The 19,734-nt window shown below is 35.9% G+C and overlaps 1 protein-coding gene across 4 annotated transcripts; it reads left to right on the top strand.

The window, feature by feature from the left end:
- The first annotated feature begins 2,965 nt into the window (after positions 1 to 2,965).
- Positions 2,966 to 18,583, top strand: LOC107778442 (putative protein phosphatase 2C 60). Of its 4 annotated transcripts, none has more exons than XM_016598696.2 (12): positions 2,966 to 3,148; positions 6,147 to 6,219; positions 6,312 to 6,437; positions 7,703 to 7,766; positions 8,831 to 8,939; positions 12,105 to 12,258; positions 12,460 to 12,585; positions 12,824 to 12,947; positions 13,168 to 13,244; positions 14,610 to 14,662; positions 16,926 to 16,980; positions 18,049 to 18,583. In XM_016598696.2, exons 3-12 carry the CDS (start codon positions 6,321 to 6,323, stop codon positions 18,322 to 18,324), a joined length of 1,155 nt encoding a protein of 384 aa, XP_016454182.1. In that variant the 5' UTR covers positions 2,966 to 3,148; positions 6,147 to 6,219; positions 6,312 to 6,320; the 3' UTR covers positions 18,325 to 18,583. The 4 variants fall into 4 exon arrangements, with proteins under 4 accessions (XP_016454182.1, XP_075086725.1, XP_016454185.1 ...); XM_075230624.1 differs by having other exon boundaries at positions 16,926 to 17,168; XM_016598698.2 differs by having other exon boundaries at positions 3,008 to 3,148; positions 6,142 to 6,219.
- The last annotated feature ends 1,151 nt before the right edge of the window (positions 18,584 to 19,734 follow it).

Genomic DNA, 19,734 nt, shown 5'->3' with positions numbered 1-19,734 from the left:
ATATCCAAATGTATCCTACTCGACCCGCAGTCTACATTATAACCAATGAAAGTCCCACTTGATCTTAGACTGAATGAACTCGATTAGTAGAGTATTACACTACGAGCAAGCCTATGGTGCATCATTTGTGGCATATGAATGTTATTTCTGAGAGCGAGTGAATTTTTTCTATCTTGAGTTCCTATGTTCTTAAAATTCATTATGTATGGAACGAAACTCTTTGATTAGGTGAGGGCACATGATTCATAAAGAAAAGGTAATGTTGTTGACATCCATGTCAGAGTAAGTAAGTAAATTTTGAATAAGGCATGTCAGAGTAAGTAAGTGAATTTTGAATAAGGCATGGTATTTGTGAGTCGAATCTTGAGGCGAGGATGTCACACTTGTGTGCTTAAACTATTTTAAAAATTCTTGATGTAATGAGTTAGGAGAATTGCTTTAAAATGTCGTATCTATAAGTGTAGTTTGATTTCTCGAGGACGAGCAATGTTTAAGTATGAGGTATTGATGTGTGGCTATAATTTCATAGTTTCGTACATTATGTGCCTTGCATTTACATGCTTTAATGATAAATTGCACTTTATTTGTGCATAATAAAGTCTATTTTATGTGTAGGTGAATTGGAGATGAAAGTAGAGCAAAAGGGATACTTAAACGTTAAAAGTGTGCTCGAGAACAGTGAAAAGGAGAGACCTGGCGAGGCCAGCCAAAGGCCAGGATGGACCAGGCTTTAGCCTGGCGAGGCCAGCCTAATTCCAGGCGTTAGGCTGGTGACGCCAGGCCTAACGCCAGGTCCAATCCGAGTTTTGAAGACTTAATTCGTTCCGGGTTTGACTAGGACTCGGCCCACACGTTTAGGGTTTCTTCTACACATATAAATAGACCTAAAACACCATTTGGAAGAACGTTTTTTCAGCAGCCAAGAAGGGACTTGGGCAGCCAGAGGCAAGCAGAGCTGGTGGAATCAACTCTTGGGAGTTAGAATTATCATTTCTACATCTTTTCATCTTTACTCTGTATTTTAATTATACAAAATGTTTGGGATATTGTTACTATGAGTATGCGTAGCTAACTTCCTAATCTAGGGTGTTGATGGGACCTATTGAAGGATGATTTTCTTGTTACGTTAATATAGATTTGCCGTAGTATTTTCTCTATTTGTTCAACTATATTATTCTTGTGGTTGATTGAAGGGCCCTCAATTAGCTGTGCCTATTTAGTATGTATTACTCGGGAGAGAGTGCATATTTAGGTAGTTGTTAAACAACATCATTCCTAAGCGTATATGAGGGATCAATACAGAGGTTTAAATGTGGGTTTAGGGATAACGAAACCTTGATGCGATCTGAGTGAGCTATACTTAATGCCAGCTAGCGTAATTCGGGAGAATATGCCTAGTAAATTGTGGTAATTACTCGGGAGAGAGTTACGACAGTTAGAGTGCTCATGGTCGATAGAGAAGACTTAAGCAAATTTGTAGAAAACGTAGCAGAAAAGATTCCAACAATAAGGGGAATCACAACCTTAGATCATTCAATTCTTGTTTACAACTTGTTCATAGTTATCTGTTAATTATTACATTTTCATTACGTAATATTTAGTTAATAAAATCCAATCTGCTACTTAAATATTTTCTGAAGATTGGTTGTGTGAATTTGTGTGAGTCTAGTAGCTGTGTTTGATAGGTTAATTCCTTGTGGGATTCGACTCCGAACTTGTAAACCTGATTATATTTACAACGATCGCTTAGTCCTTTTTATAAGGCATAGTTGGGCGTGATGAGTAACCTTGTAAGATTGGAAAAATAATAACCTCATAAGACGATGATACAATACAAATGAATAATCTTTCAAGAAGTTACACTTTCTCGTTAAAGGAAGAAAAAGGAAACAATTCACTTTAAAAATAAAATTGATTCGCTTTGCCTATATGGTATAGTTGAAATATTTAATGTTAGGTGCTCCAATAATAAAAATGGTCCCACATATAATTTTGATATTTAGATGCTCAAAAGCTGTCAATCAATAATCAATAATAATAATAATAATAATAATAATAATAATAATAATAATAATAATAATAGTAGTAGTCACGAGTTATATAGCATGATTTAACAAAGTTGGGTAGTGTGATTTTGGCATAGCCTATAAAAAATTGATAGAGCATTTTATTTCACTTAGGACCTAAGTCTAAGTTTGGTTGTTTCTTGGTCAATGTTGGGAGTCTTATTCTTTATGGTCTACAAGTCAAACATAACTAAAAAAAATAACAATAATCATGTTTCAATTCCAAATAAATTATTGCCGGCAATATAAATTCTCATTGATACGTTACCTCATTTTAATTAAACATAAATCAAAACTTAATGATAAATAAACATAAAACTTTATTGAACCAATACACTTATATGGATTTAGTAACCATTATTAGGCTAAAATTTCATTACATAGTATTAAAAAGAACGTATTTAAACTCAAAGATCGAGATCATATTTTATTTGAAGTTAAAATTTATATATATAAGTGTGAGGTATCCAAGAGATACCTTAGGTACAGCCATCTCCAATTTTATTTGAAGTTAAAATGTATGTATATAAGTCCCTTAGGCACGTACTCGCTCCCTTAGGCATGATGTTCTTTTGTGGAAGACTTGTGTGATAATTATTATTTACTTACTAAACCCCTACAAGATTAGTATATAAAGTGAGTTATTTATTTGTAATTTATAAGTAAAGCAATCAAGTTTTCTATAATAAAAAGTTTACTTGCCAAATTTATTCCGTATATAACCCACAAGTTGTACAGTAAAAATGCATTTAAGAACATCTGAAGAAAAACTAAATTACAAAGCAAAAAAGATTATTTAAATATTCAAAATAATAACTGTGAAACAAAAATATAATAGAGAAAATAGTAGTAGGACTATAGGAGTAAAGTATTTTATAAGAAAAATATTAGGTTGATTATACTTTAATCTATCTTATTCTTGTTCCTGAATATTCAGAAAGACCAGTCATTGTAAAAAGTAGTCATCAGAATTTCCTTCCTATTGTTTTTCCGCCGGAGTTTCTTCGCCGGCGAAGTTGACCACTAGTTCCCGTCGGCCTCTTACCTCCTCCTCCGATCTCCTTCTCCGGCGAAATCCACTTGTAAGTTCCGCCGCTCTCTCTCTCTCTCTCTCTCTCTCTCTCTCTCTCTCTCTCTCTTGATTTATACATAACAGCTAACTATTATGGTAAAATACGAATTGAAAATTCAGTTGAGCATTCCATTGTATAAAGAAAAACATTGAACTCCGATTTATGTAGTTTCTTTGTGATTTTTACTAGTTATTTTGCTGGCTTACTTACTTCACCTGTGAATAGTGGCTATTAAATTCCGATAATGTTCCATAGGAAATGGAATACTTGTCCTTCCAATCTGCCTAAACCTTGGTGGGTAGTGTTACTTGTACCTGTGCTGGTGGCAGTTAGCACATACCCGGTGGAATAATCGAGGTGTGCAAAAGATGGCTCAGACCCTACCATTATAAAATGAAAAACAAAAAACAAAAGGAAAATAGAAATGTAGTAGTAGATTCTTTCTATCTGCGTAAGCCTTGGTGGGAAGAAGTAGCTAGTACTTGTATTGATAGGAGTAGCAGGTACTTGGTGGAGTAGTCTTCATCAAAAAAAAAAAAAAAGTACTTGGTGGAATAGTCGAGACACCCTCCATTCCTACCATAATCAAAAGGAAATAAATGAAGCTTCTAGTGTTTGCTTCAGCAGATATTTCACAGCAAAGCAGTGTTTGCTTCAGCAGATATTTCACAGCAAAGCAGTTGCAGATAAATTATTTGAGTATAGATCTTTGTATCTAGTTAGCCTTTTTGACAAAAATGAAAGATGTATACAATATAAATGGCCCTTTGGAGTTCCTTCACACTCTACAGGATCTGTAGGATACTCTGTTATTTTTAATAACCGCACTTTATATGTATCAGCACTCTCTATCGCTGTATCAATAAAATCTTGATATTTATCTTAGAAAAAGAAGAAAAAATTGTTCACGGGCCATATTTAAATTCAAAATTCGTGAGCCAACAGAACAATGATACAGGTAATGTAAAAGCCCCTGACGTATGGTGGATGATGAAGATAAAAAATTAGGCATAGATTCAAAATCAGAATCTGAAAACAATATTTTTTGAGATTCTGATAGAAGCTACCATGCACAGGACTAATATTTTTTGAGAGCCTTATTTAACTTCAGTACATAATAATAGGAGGGAAATGCAACCTAGCCACCAGAGCAAGTAAAGCAACATTATAAAATATTTTTTTTTTAAAAAAGAAGGAAAAATAAATGGTTGTCCTTCCGATCTGCCTAAGCCTTGGTGGGTAGAGTTATCTTGTACTGTGCTGGTGGGAGTTAGTACCAATCTGGTGGAATATCGAGGTGTGCAAAAGCTGGCTTAGACACCCACCATTATTTTTGAAAAAAAAATCAAAAGGAAAAGAAATGGAATAGTTGTCATTGTATGTTGATTTATCTACAATGCGATAAATTCATTACTTTCAAGTTGTTTAGCAGATCCTCCTAATTTCAGTTTAGAGCCATTGGAAAACTAAGCATTTTATATCAATGATTTGAAATACCCCTTAAACCCAGATTCTTTCTATTAGACCCTTGACATAATTCTAGTGTGCTGGAAAACTTGATGATTGATACATCGTTAGTACTTTTCTTTTTTCTACCAAGATTATGATTATTAGAGATTGTTTGCATGGACTGTAGCGTCTTTTGATATAATGGGATGCAGGGTAAATAGAATTCTTGGTTCTATTATGAGTTTTAGCGTGGTCAAGTCTCAAAGAGATTTAAATTTGGTATTTCATCGAAAAGAAATGTAAAACTTGTAATCAGTTTCTTTCCCTTGTTCTTGAATTCACACTCTATGAACAAATGACCCGCGTGGCGCCCCATTGCTAAATTACATGCTGTTTTTTGGTGTAGAAGTGCGAATTTTGGCCATTCCATTTAGAAATTAAAAAATTACTCATTGTTATAGCTAGATATGAAAGACATCGATTGTTCAAGACATTCGTACTATTATTTTCTAGCTATACACTGGACTTCTCTTCATGCTCAGTCGAGATGGTAAACCTGTCAAGTCCATACCCTTCTCCAGGTCAAATTGCCTCTACTAAGAGGAGGATGCATCAATTTCCAATCCGAGTCGAAATAGAGAAATGTTTCGTTGTTGCATTAATCTCCTTCTTCCCATGCATTAAAAAAACCTAGCTATGTTGAAATTCTCACCGATGCACCAAGCTTTAGTCTTTAGACCACAAACCTTGTGAATCAGAAAGCTCTTCCCATAAAGCAGTAACAGAGTGATCTATAGGCCTGTAGGCTCCACTCTCCAGTAAGAATCCATGTATAATCATCCACAAGATTTATGATTAAACTTGATACAGAATACGAAAGAATCAAATAATCAATAAAGTGAACAATTCTGCAACTGACTTTGAGCTTCAAAATGCCCTAGAGTTCCTGAGATACATTTGAGGTATGCTAGAGTTGGATATCTGGAGACAAGTACCCAAATAGTTTGAGTTTTCTTTCTTTTGGTTGCTGCTTTGACCTTTTATGTTGAACTATCAAGTATTGACTCCTCAAACAGTGTGAGAGAGAATGTAAACCCATAAGATAAGGCTAGAAGAAGATTGTCTAACAGATGCAATGCATTATAAGACCACATAATCAGTCAATCATCTCTTGCTCCATCTTGACGTTCCTCAAGATATTTGGAGTGTGTTAAGTTCAGTGGTGGGTATTCATTGGGTAGTGGCATTTAAAACGAATTAATTGCTGCCTGCATTGGTTCTAGGATCCGAAGGGCACAACAAAAGTGGTGGAAGTTAGCATTAAATTTTTATGGACTATCTAGAAAGAAGGAATACCAGGCGTTTCAAAGATGACAAGGCAGGAGTGCAGTTTGTGAGTCTTAGAAGTTTGCTTCTGTTGCAATCATGCTTTAAAGAAATCACATAATCAGTCAATCATCTCTGACATATCGTTAACACATTTTTGTCTGCAGAATGAGTTCCTCTTCTTTTTCCCCCCTCCTTTTTAATCGTTTTTAATTCTTTTGCACTAGTGCAGCTTTTATGTTATCATTATAATCGAAGATTTGCACTAAGAGCTTCTGATAACCACTCTGAATCAGTGGTTTCCGGTAAATTTCGTCGCTATCCACTTGGCTATAGAGTTTTATTCATGAACCTTTGGGTCTTATATTATGTCATTGCTTCTCTTTTCTCATTTCAGCTAAAGGAGATGGGTATATACCTGAGTACTCCGAAAACGGAGAAATTTTCAGAAGATGGTGAGAATGTTAAGGTTAGATATGGTTTATCATCAATGCAAGGATGGCGAGCAACTATGGAAGATGCTGTGAGTAATCAGTAATGATCCCATCTACTTTAGCAAATATATTGTAGTATGTAAGTTTGTCAAATAAAAGAAATCATATTTTCTCATTCAGTGATTTGTTAGTGTATTTATGCCATAAGGAAAAATGATTTTAGTGCACCCAAGGGTGTGGTCTAGTGGTTAATAAATTGGATGGAGAACCATGAGGGCTCAGGTTCAAATCTAGCAGCGACAAAAAAACTATGTGATCTCTTCGCATTTGCTAAAGCCTAGGTGGGAAGAGATACCCGATATCTGTGTTGGTGGGAGGTAGCAGGTATGCGGTGGAATGGATGAGGTGCGCGCAAGCTGGCCCTGACACCACCGTCGTAAAAAAGAAAAAGTAAAAAAAGTAAAATGATTGTAATACTAAAAGAGGAAACACACACTCTAATAGTCTATGCTTTTTACAGCTTTCGGTGTAGGAAAAGATTAGCTTGTAGCCTGTGTTATTACGGATCCTAAGCATGAGACCATGAGTTAAGGGTATAATCATCTCCATAATTCATGAATAAAGGACTCCTTTAAGCTCTGTTTGATTCTCGTATCTCTATCCATTCTTTTTCTCTGGAGTTATGTAATTCGGCACAATCAGTACTAGCAGAGTTTTCTATCTATATAGGAGTATTTACAAACTTCCTTTTTCTTTGCGTACTTCCTCTATGAGAACTAATCAACTCGTTATAAGCTGGAAATTTGTGACTGTCTGACTACTTTGTAATGTGCTAGTTCTCAATCGCGTTTTCCTGATTCTTAACCATTTCTAGCAACCCAAACTACTTGTTTAAGGCCTTCCACGAAAGGAGATAAAGAACCAAATAAGTGATAGTTGGAAGAATCTCTCTGTGGAAAGATTAGATTATTTAGGACGTTCTATTATGTGATAGTTGTTCGCTTCTCTTGAGTCGAGGGTCTTCCGGAAACAACTTTTCTACCGTCATAAGGTAGGGGTAAGGTCTGCGTACACTTTACCCTCCCCAGACCCTACTTGTTGTTGTATTATGTGATAGTTGGGAAGGGGAGTTCACATCCGCTTAAACTATGATTTTATTGTGCTTTATATTTGTTTGGTACACGGTACATGTATTGTAGCTACCTTGGGAGTACCTTTCATATGTAATGTATGCTTCTGTTTTGCAATACATGCTCAGCGTCTGTGTTATCATAGTATATAAGCTATGGAAAGATTCAGCTTGATGTGTGATGTGAACTTTATTTTGATCTAACTATTGCCCTCATTTATTTAGCATGCAGCAATTACTGACTTGGATGCTTCCACTTCCTTTTTTGGTGTCTATGATGGTCATGGAGGTAGGCAGTGACTATATATGCATCATTAAATGGGAAAACTTTATTTTCAGATATCTGACAAATTTAATAATTAAAGCATGTGTGGTTGAGTTAAGGTAATATTAGCTTACGAGGTTATCCGCTCTAAATGAATTATTCATGATATGACATCTATCCTATTCATGTCTTCAGTAAATAGATGATATTGTCCATTTAAAAGTATATCCTAGAGATATATCTGGTCTTGCTAGCATATGATTATCTTATACTCTTTTGATGAATTATGTTTTTAATGGTGTTGAAGATATCCTGCATATTTGGATATACTATGAGATAAATCTGCTGATGGATGATGTTTCTATTGAGTCCCACATCGACAATGAAAGGGATGGGTGGTCTCCTTATATGGACTTGGGCAATCCTCACGTCTTGAGCTAGCTTTTGGGTCCGAGTTAGGCCCAAGGTCCATTTATCATGGTATCAGAGCAGGACCCATCCTGATTTTCTAATGTTGGGCCCCCATAATTGTCCACGCTCCAGATGTCCAGTCACGCCAGAGAGGGTGTTGAGTCCCACATAGACAATGAAGGGGATGGGTGGTCTCCTTATATGGACTTGGGCAATCCTCACCTCTTGAGCTAGCTTTTGAGGTTGAGTTAGGCCCAAGGTCCATTTATCAGTTTCATGTTGTGACGTTCCTTTGGTGAGAATGGCATTTGTACATTGGGTGGTGTTTAGCTTGTTATACATGCTCAGTGGAATGTTTTGTATATTTCCCATCTAAATTTGCTGTCTTCTGCTTTTTATTTGTTCAACTTATGGTCTAGGAGTTTTTTTTGGTTTTTATGTAATTGAAGTATATCTGTTTTGGAAAACTGGAGGTTAATTTGTCGGCTAGAGTTCAGGGGAGAAGCTCTTATTTCACTTGACAGTTCCTTTTAAACCATGGTCACTTTAATCCCTGTAACTTTTGGTGCACTAGAAAGATAAATTAGGCTAGTAATGTGCATTGTTAAAGATGTCTTGCATAACCAATATGCTACCTTTGTTATATATGAAATAACTGAACCATTTATACATTTCAGGTAAAGTTGTTGCTAAATTTTGTGCCAAGTATCTACATCAGCAAGTGCTGAAGCATGAAGCATATCTGCATGGAGATATTGGAACTTCAGTCCAGAAAGCCTTTTTCAGGTGATTTTCTTGTAGTTTTGGTTCTATAACTGGCTAATTAATAAACTGTACTCTGCTGCATCTTTTAGCATCGATTACTGAGTTTCCATATATGTGAAAAGATTCATGTCAACCTTATTCCAGACTTTCAGTTTGCCTTTTGTCTTTATATATTAACATGATGTATGCTTTTTGGATGGATGAATTGAATTATTTCTACCTGTCTGCTTAAACTAATATCTTCTGAAACTAATAGATGACACCTAGTTGACTGCATCTGCATTTTAGTCCTTATATTCTTTTTAGGCCAAATACGTAGACGGCCCCTTAAACTTGGCTCCAGTTTCCATTTTGACACCTCAACTCATGTTAGTACCTATTGAACACTGCAAAACCAGTGTTCTTCACCGCGCATGAATGGGTCTCAAATTAGATTTTTCCTTTTTCTTTTCCAAAAAATCACATCTTTTCTTTCTCTTTCTCTTTCCTCATCTCTCGCGCGACCAACTCAGCGTTCTCCTTCTCCCTCCTCTCTCCCTACAATCACTACTACCACTGCTACTCCTTAAATAATCCACTAATCAATTATAATGATAGCAAAAAATTTCTGTTCTAACAAAAAGAACAACAAATAAAATAGAAAAATAAATTGCCCATGGCATTACATGAACAGAATAACACTGGCAGCCAAACTAGTGTTCACCGGCATGTGCGAATCTAGTAAGGCCCAAGGGAGTGGTATGCCACCCGCAAGCTTCGGTCGAAACTCTGTATATATAATGTATATATATATGTAAGAAATCACATATATATTTAAAGCGCCACTCGTAGTAACAGATGATACAAAGGTGCTAGTGGCAAAGGGTAGGAGATTCCACCTTGGTTGTGAAGGATCTAAACCCACTGGCAATAGTTTTTTAACCTTTTGGCTTGCTACATCACGTTAAGCTTTCTATCATTCTATATATTCCGTTCTTTTATTTTTTCTTCTATAATTATTGTTAACTATCTTACTTTGTTTGTTAACTTTTGACATTCTTTTTGTGTCTCTTATTAGTTAAGGTATTTGTTTTTTCACACAAAGTCAAAATAGCATTTTCTTTTGCAGATCTTCGCTTTATCATAACTATAGTACTATATTTTTCCGTTCAATCGATTTATATTATATACCAAAAAAATAAGTAACCCGAACCGAAGTCCAAAGTTGCTCAAACCGACAAAATATACTCTATCTCAATGTATAAACAGCGACACATGGACGTTCAAAGCTACAAGGCACCCGGAAGCTCCAAATCCTGGATCCTCCACTGTTCGCCGGTAATGAAAATTCCGGCGAATTCTAAAATTTAACTATCATGGCCAAGCTCATCCTCCTTTCTCTTTGTATTTCACAACGGCCATCTTTTCTTTTTCGAAATCCTTATAGCCTTCTCCTTAAGATTTGGGATCAGAGCTTCTTTACTGCAGAAAATAGCTTTTTGTTTTACCAATTTTCAATTCATTCCTCATTTCTCTATTTATTCTTTTTGGTTAGATTAAAAAAAAGAGGTTATTAATTGTATTGGTAGAAGGATCTAACAATCGTGTCTGAGGGATGAAGGTGGGTCTGGCAAGAGGAAGATGTGGTGGGGGGAGGGATGGGATTGCAGCGAGGGACGGCAGAAAAAAGTTTGAAAATCGTGGGGGAAGGGGGGGGGGGGGCATGGAAGATTGGGGGTATGGGATGGGGATGTCTAGGGAAACCTTAAAATTGTGAGTGGTGGTAGATATTAAAAGGCTGGGGACATGATGGCGGCTGCAATGGGGTTTATGGAAGAAGTCTTGTTTCTTCTTTTGTTTTCTTTCCTTTTTTTTTTTCCTTCCTCAAAGGTCTTTTTTTAAATTCAAAAGCCATGTGGCATTTTCTGATTCGTCCATTTTGCCACGTCACTGCACGTGTAGTTCACGCGGCTGGACTTACTTGGGTATTTTTCGTGAGGTGTTCAATAGTTACACTTTTATTGGAGTTGGAGTGTTCAATAGGTACTAGCTTGAGTTGAGGTGTCAAAATAAAAACTGGAGCCAAGTTTAAGGGTTTGTCTCGGTATTTGGCCTTCTTTTTATTACTCCTGAAACCTAAGTTCTTTTGTTGGTTCTCCAATGGTGATTATCAGCTGTCACGTCGCATCCTTGACATTCAGATAGAAAACCTAAGTTGCATTGGTAGTCATTACTTCGATAGAAGGAACAAAAATGAAAGCTTTAAAAGTAATAAGCTGTAATCTAAGCTGTTAGACCTGGCTTCATTTATCTCCTCACTTAAAACCATGGATCGTATGATTTTCACTGCATGACTGTCCCAATCTCCGTCACCCCGTGAAATTCTGCCTCAACATTAAGTATTAAGCATGAAAAACTTCAATATATTTAGGGCTGACTAGGTTATCTGTCAGATATATAACGCTTATTTTGGATTAACACCATTTGATTAGATTAGCAGAACAACAATCTCTAACTAGTTTATCTCTGCCCCTCCTTTCTTTTTGCTGTTGCTTTTTCGTGTCTCTCCCCCTCGATATTTGATCTATTCTACCTGTTCTAGATTGCTATGGTCAAGATATAGACAGAGAAAACTCTCCTCCTCTCTATGAATATTGAAATTGAATAGTAAATACCAGGCTAGATAGGTCGGACGAAGCAGCAAAGACTCAACTTTACTAAGGATAACCTAGTATATGGGGAAGTCATCGTTCCCATATCGATTTGGAAGTCAATACCTTCGTATCCCTCTGTTCCCTGCCCCGTAACCCGTGCAAAAAAGACCTAAGAAAGAAATTCTATTTCGTTAATGCTAGTGTATATAAGCTTTATTGTTGTTTGTGCACATGTTTGACACAGAGAATAGAGAGGGTACTTACAAGAAAATAGAATTGTGAAGTGCCAAGAAACTGAGGAACGTTAAGAAGAAGTGCGTTGCTTAAGATGATATCAACTCCCCAGGCCGTTGTTAACCATTTTATAGCTAATAATCCTATGAATTCAGCTTGCCTAACCTTCCAGCAGAGATCTTTTGGTATGAAACGGTCTTAAAGTTGTAACTAAATGAAGATCTAAGTCATGCTTGCATTTTTTGCATTATGAGATCACTAATTGCCTTTTATGTTGCTAAGCTGTGTGTTGAAAGATTTTGTTCTGTTCTTGGTGCAGAATGGATGAGATGATGCGTGGTCAGAGAGGATGGAGGGAGCTGGCTGCGTTAGGGGATAGATTAAACAAGTTTACGGGTATGATAGAGGGTCTTATGTGGTCTCCAAGAAACGGTGATGGAAACGGCAATACTGATGATTGGGCCTTTGAGGAGGTACGTGCAGAAATTGGGATATAGTGTGATTTATTGCTTTCCTTTTGTTTTATAGTTGACATATCAATTTTTAATTAAGGACACGTAATTTCAATTCCCTGTCATTTCTCGTGGCACATTGGGAGGCGGGAGCTACCTGCATATTTCCATTGTTGTGCTCATTGATTGATTGTTTTATGGCTATGTGTTTGCTGTTATCAGGGGCCTCACTCTGATTTTCCTGGACCAACTTCTGGAAGTACGGCTTGTGTTGCAATCATTAGAGAGAACCAAGTCATTGTTGCGAATGCTGGTGATTCGCGCTGTGTGATTTCACGGAAGGGCCAGGTGGGATGCTATCTTCGAGTTAATTACTGTCTTTCCTGCATTCTTATACTTTTCTCCTTGGGTAGATATTTTGTATCTGAAGTCGTGTTCCGACAGGACAGCTCAGCATGCCATGGCACTGAACTTGCTAGAGCTGGGTCGTACTTTGTCATGCGCAGTCATGGATGCATTTGTTCTCGCAATGATGCATTGATTAACTTTTATGGTTTAATACCAAGCATCATGTGTCTTTGTGCAGGCGTATAATCTATCAAGGGATCACAAACCTGATCTTGAGATTGAAAGAGAGAGGATCCTGAAAGCAGGTGGTTTCATCCACGCAGGACGTGTTAATGGTAGCTTAAATCTTGCAAGAGCTATAGGTATTATGCTATTGTGTTTGTGAAACTATATTAATCTGCTTAAACACTAGCCAATTGAGATGCAGTTCGCAATGTCAGTAATGGAGCAAGATAGAAGCTGTAATTAGGATCTATTTTCTAAGTGGCAAATTCACAATTTAAACTTTTGGTTATTTAGGAATAGATGGGAAGAAAAGTATCTATTGGATGAGGTAGCTAGCATATTTTAACTTCTTTGCAGGTGACATGGAATTCAAGCAGAATAAGTTTTTGCCAGCTGAGAAGCAAGTTGTTACAGCCGATCCAGACATAAATATTGTATGTTCCTTAAATTCTTCATAAATCGTGCAATGTCTTCGATCATAATGTTAAGACATCTATTCTCTGAGAAGTTCTAATGCTATTGGATAGTGCATAATATTCTTTGTTCCATGTGTAAAACTGTCTCTATTTCAGCGTGTTGTCCATTTAGAGAGTTTTTTTCCTTTCTAAAAAAAAGGGAAGAGAACAGTCTCTAAATGACCAACACTCAGAAATAGCAATCTGTGGTAAATCATGCCGAATTTTGTAAATTGAAAGTGACCAAATGCCAATCCAACAATCATTGGATGCTCCGACTTATCATAAAGTTTATCTATGGAACTCCAACTGTTGATCAAATTTCATTATCCTGCTATTGCAGTAATTATTTTCAGCTCAGTTGTTAATAACCATGTGATGAGAAAAGATGGAATAGTTCATAAGGATCAAACAAGAATCAAATGCAAAGAGTGTCCAGGAAGATTGTTTGATCTGAGATGCTGCCTACTATGATCCTCCAGAACTGAGTTCCTTTAACTTTTGAAGCCGCTTTATATTTTCATCAGTTTGTGGAAGTAATACTCTAGTAGTTTAGGGGTTAAAAAATGCTGGTACAAGCCAGGTGTATATGTAATACTCGTAATATCTATTGAGTCTCCAGAGATCTCTATTGGGTCCTTATTTTATTGGAGTTGTGTGTTTATAGTAACTCTTTTGGACAAAGAACTCCAGAAGAACAAGCCATAGAACTGCTTCTTACAATTTATGGAAACGGAAATGTTAGATTTAGTCCGCTTTATCACGAGGAAAACCCCTCACTTGCCCAATGTCAATAAATGGGACAAGTACCTAAGTAGAGGCAGAAACGGTGAGGTTCCTACTTATGCCTCCATGAGAATCAAACTAATCTTCGATTTGGAATGTGCTCGTGAAAACTGAAGTCCGAACTATAGCTCATAAGCTAAGATTACCAGATCATTGATATTGCTTCTTTTTGAAATAATCTTCCCTGTTGTATATTATGCAGTTGAACTATTTCTTATCAATATCAGTCTATAGTTCAATGTATATTACTATTGGTGCTCTGTTCAAGGTATTTATAAAGCATATCCATTTTGTCAATCAAAGATAAAATCCCACAATGTAAATCTGTTGCATTGAAGATCCAACAGAAGAACAGCTTTGTTTGGAATCGGTCTTCTTTCTTGGTGATACATTTAACTTTATGATTTGGATGGAAGGGACAATATTGGTACGAACTGCTGAGAAATCACAAGTTCTGATCAACTCTGAATTGTGAAATAGTATTAATGCTGCATTGCTGTTCCTCTTCTCCTATATTTCTAAAGAACAGATTCTAACATTTTTTTGTTCTCTAATTAGGTTGAACTATGTGATGATGATGATTTTATTGTGCTCGCCTGTGATGGTGTGTGGTATGCTTTCTAGACTCTTTTTTTTTTCAATTTGAAAAGTCTGCTAGAATTTAAGACTACAACAAAGAAGAATAGATAGGCAGGAAATTTAAGATCATATCAAATTGAAAGAATATCATGCATGTTAACCTTTCCGATTCTAATAACAATGACCATCTTGTTGAGTTTCATAGTGTACCCTTTTGCTCCTTACATCTATCATTAGTGACTGACACCACGACAAGCTATTGTACTGGTAATAGATAGTTTGTTCCAAAGAGCCACTGCAAGTAGGACCGACACTACACCAGCAATTGTTGTGATGTAACTGAGCTGATTCTCAAGAATCGTACCCAGGGGTCATTTGGTTCAGGTATAAGATGAAAGTGAATTGTCATTATGCCATTGAATTATAATGAAGGGATAGTGTATGAGTTAAGAATTAGAATATAGGGTCGTACTGATAAGTGAGAAAATGACTTATTTGCCCCGTGTATGTGAAAGATGAAGGGAAAGGCTATTCCATTTTCCTCTGTCCTCCTTCCCCTTCTCTTTGATCTGGCTCTACTCCATTCCTGTGCAGCCTCTCTTCCCATGAGTCATAACTATACTGGTGAAGTCACCAATTCAGGCAGAATCTTCTCCCCCTCCCTCATCTAACCAAAACCCATGTCTAACCTTGATTTGCCCTGCTCTCCCCACCTCTTTGCGGGGCAAGCGCCTCTTCAACAAGAATATGCTTTGCTTCCATCTCTTTCTCAAACTTTTATTTTCTGAATTTTTTTTGCATTAGGGTAGGCTGCCTACATCACACCCCCTTGGGGTGCGGCCCTTTCCCGGGCCCTGCGTGAACGCAGGATGCTTTGTGCACCGGGCTGCCCTTTCTTTTCTTTTTTTCCCTCCATTCCAATTTGCTTGGTGATACTTGACAGCACACGATTTTTTTTAAAAAAAGAAAGACTTTTTCCATGTAAGTTTAAATTACATGAAGTACCAAAAGTAACCTCAGTATCAATAGGACAACATTCAATTTTTCATTGCGAAGGATGACTGACCTGTTACTTCATCTTCTCTTCTTCTTCTTCTTTCTTATTGTCCATGTGGTGTCTTGTTCTCTGTACTTCTCTTTTAATAAAAAAGTGACAATAAGTAATTCCTAGAACGTGTTATTGAAGGTAAAATGAGATTGTAAAAATTAAACAGTTTCTAGATATAGAAAAGTACCCATTTTTTTGGGAAGTAAAAAAAGGAAAAGATTCCATACAAATTGTGACAAAGGAGTAAGTATTTTGCTTGCTAATTTCATTTTTTCTTTTTGGAAATTTCAGTTGCACATCTTTTTAGTTCTTCGGTTTTATCTTTTTGTTTGTTTACAATGTTCCATCCTTTTCTTGCTCTAACAGTTTTTTCATTTCCCCAGCCAGCATATTTGAAAAGCTTTTGCTTGCTTTTTCCTTTCCTCTTGTTGATGTTGTTTTTGAATATATTGGTTGTATATTTTCTCTTCTTGTAATTTATTTGTCTTTTGAATATTCCCCACCATTTTCTTTCTTTTGTCAAAGTTTTCTTTCCCAAGTTTCCTTGGGATTTAGTTTTTGAACTTGAAAAACAAAATTAGACTTTTGGAGGTCGGCAGATGTACCCTTTTTGTGTAGTTGTGTAATGAAAAATGAATATCAAAATAAATAACTTAAGATTTTCTCACGTAGAACAATTTAACTCCAGTAATTTATTACTAAAATTTTATTCTGATATTAAACCAAGAGTTGCACTGGATTAGATAGAATGATTGACTAGTTATCCTATGATGCGGAATCCCGAGAACCAAACTCTGGGCGAGGATTTGAAATTTGAGCTATAATCCTCTCATTTCAATCTATTCTAGAGAGTATGCCAGTTTAATCCCTCCATACGTTTTAAGAAGGCGAAGTTTATGCATGCCTCGTGGTGAGGGAAAAGCAAAATGCCTTGGGATTCATACAGCCATATCCAAACTAGTTGGGATTGAGACATAGTAAAATGATTGATCTGAGTGTTTGCACATCTTCTCTTGGCTTGGATGAGGATCTTCATGTAAAGAATATAGGGCGGTGGCCAGTGATCTTTCACCTTTTGCGTAGATTATGTTTCCTTCTTGTCTAATGTATTCAACAATTTTACAATACTCTATCTTGGTTCTCATTTTTCATTGATCCTATGGTTTTTCGGCTCATCTACCACTCTTGCATTGCGCCATTGTCAGAAATAAATTCTACTGATTAGTAATGTGTTTCTTGTTTTTCAGGGACTGCATGTCGAGCCAGCAATTAGTGGACTTTATACATGAGCAGCTGAACTCGGTTAGTCTGATAGATGATGCTTCTGTATCATTAAGATTGGTTAATGCTCAAGTACAAAATTCAAATATGTGTGTTAGCTGTAGCATTGAGATCTTTGAGTTATGTGATATTCATCATATTCACTTTATGGAGGTGCCCAAGGCCAAAGATTATAAAGCCACTAAAAGTGAAACCTGTGGAAAACCTAGGTGAGGAAGTGCATTGTCCATAAAAAACGTTTTGCAACTCTGTTTCTTCCAAAATGACATCTTTTTGCCATGCATGCTTGCCATATTTTGGAACATGCTTATTTGCCACAAATGGAACTTCTTTGCTATTAAAAGAGTATAAGGCTGAAGTTGAACTAAGTATAAGAAGGCACATCCACTAATTTGCACCTCCGGTTTCAAAAAATATGAAAAATTAATAACACCCGTTGTGCATGAGTAATTGTTTGAATAAAGATAAAAAAAAACAGTCTTGTTTTAGATCTAGAGCAGTATATGCTTGCTTTCTGACCACTCATCTTTTTATGTAAGCAATCAAAATTTTGTTTGCTTAAATATGATTATTTGTTTGGAGCACTGCACTTTCCAAGAAAAGAAAAAGAAAAAAGAAAAGTTCCTCTTTCCTAAGACGTTTTCTGTTGGAAAAATGTGAATCACTCGCTGTATTTAGATACCAATGTAGGAAATCAATCGCCCCCCCTTCCCCCGTAATATGATAGCACTTAGGAATTCAAACTCTTTGAAGTAATAGTTACCTAGGAAATAAGCAAACTCCAATTATTTTCTTGGAAATAAGGAGGCTCATCATTTTTACCTTGAGTTCCTGATTTCCATGATTGCTCTGATTCTTAGCCTTAGATTTGTGATGACTCAACTGATTCAATGGGCAAATTGATCTTCACTCCTCTCATGTCTTTACTGGATTAACAAATGCAGCCAAGGCTGAGGCCAGCTAAATAGTCCCCAGCCAATTTGCATCATGTTATCTTTGATAATTTTCTGTTCTTTCTTCATCCAATAACGCGCTGCTATCTGGTTGAGAGTCTTTAACTATAATTGACCTAGGAGGTTTAACTTGTAGGAATCCAAGCTTTCAGCGATATGTGAAAGAGTTCTTGATCGGTGTTTGGCACCTACTGCTGGAGGTGAAGGATGCGATAATATGACCATGATTTTAGTACAACTCAAAAAACCTATTCTCTCGGGGGCTTCTCCACGCGATGAACCATCGGCTTCTCCAGGCGATGAACCATCGGCTTCTCCAGGTGATGAGCTGTCAGCTTTGAGTGAGAAACTCCCTGCTTCAGATGAAGTAAATGCTGAATCAAAACCAGCAGAATGTGGATCAAGTTCATAATCACAGATATCCTTTGTTGAGTCTGAAACTTCCTTCTCAAAGTATAATCTGCAGTTGTAAATGATTGTTTCTTTTGGGCTATGTGGATCAACTACTGAAAATTTTACTTTTATTGCTGCTGGTTGTATATGTTTTTTGTATTGTACTATAACTCTTTGGATGACATGTATAGATGCTAGACCAGATGTCTGACATGAAAACTAAAAACCGAACAATTTGTTATCCAAATTGATTACATCCTTTTTTTTCTTTTCACAAACTACACTCTCCCTTATCCCTTGGTTTTTGAAGTTGTTGACCTGTTGGATTGAAATGATAACTCCTTTCTATGTGTAATTTCAATACTTTATAAGGGCTGTCAAAGGCATTTTCATCCTTTTTAATAAAAAAATTATGTTCAGAAAAGTTGATAATAAGAATAAAAAATCATGATAGTATAATTTGCTATTTACTTTTTTGAGATGCTACGTCAATTCAATTAGATTACATCACACTTAAACTTAAATTTTTTCTTTCGAAATATATTCCAATTGAGTCCATAAGCAGAATATTTGTGATGAATATAAGAAAACAAGAAAAGTTTAAGCATAACAAAAATATATGACGGCAAGTAAAATCCTGGATTAAATTAGCTATTGGTCTGGATGTAAAGTGTAGCAAATTTAATATATTCATTAGAACTAGACAAGGTATAAAATACTTCGAACTAAAGGTATAAAATGCTTCAATTTTTATAGCTCTAATTATTATTGAAAGAATCTTCACTAATTCTAAAACTAAGTTTAGATTGTACTTAGATTAAAACTTTGATTTAATCTAGAATTTTACTTGATGTCATAATTTAATCAGATTACATCACGCTTGAACTTAGTTTTTCTTTTAAAAAACTATTCCAATTGAGTACATATATAATATATATTTGTGATGAATATAAGAAAAGAAGAAAAAATTAAGCATAACAAAAATATATGACGGCAAGTAAAACTCTAGATTAAATCAGCTATTGGTCTGGATGTATGATATAGAGTTAGTAAAATGTAGCAAATTTAATATATTCATTAAAACTAGACATGCATAAAATGCTTTGGGAAAAAGAGAGGTTTAAATGCTTTAATTTTCGTAACTCTAATTATTATTGAAAGAATCTTCACTAAATCATTTCTCTAGAGTTAATTGGAAAAATATTAGGAGGTCGTTAAATTCAAACTCGTGATACTTTAGTTTGGATTACAATATAGTAACGAAGCTCTCCTACGATGAATAGTTTATTAATTCACTAACATTTAGTAAATCTCTAGCATAAAATTTCAGTATTTTCTTTAGAAGGCACAAATAAGATGCAGTCGAGGCACAATTAGAAACTAAATTGCTTATTACCCAAAAAAAGAAAGAAACTAAATAGCCACAAAT

Source organism: Nicotiana tabacum, chromosome 15, assembly GCF_000715075.1.
Source record: "Nicotiana tabacum cultivar K326 chromosome 15, ASM71507v2, whole genome shotgun sequence".
Lineage (NCBI taxonomy): Eukaryota > Viridiplantae > Streptophyta > Magnoliopsida > Solanales > Solanaceae > Nicotiana > Nicotiana tabacum.
This window is presented reverse-complemented; position numbering and strand designations above follow the sequence as displayed.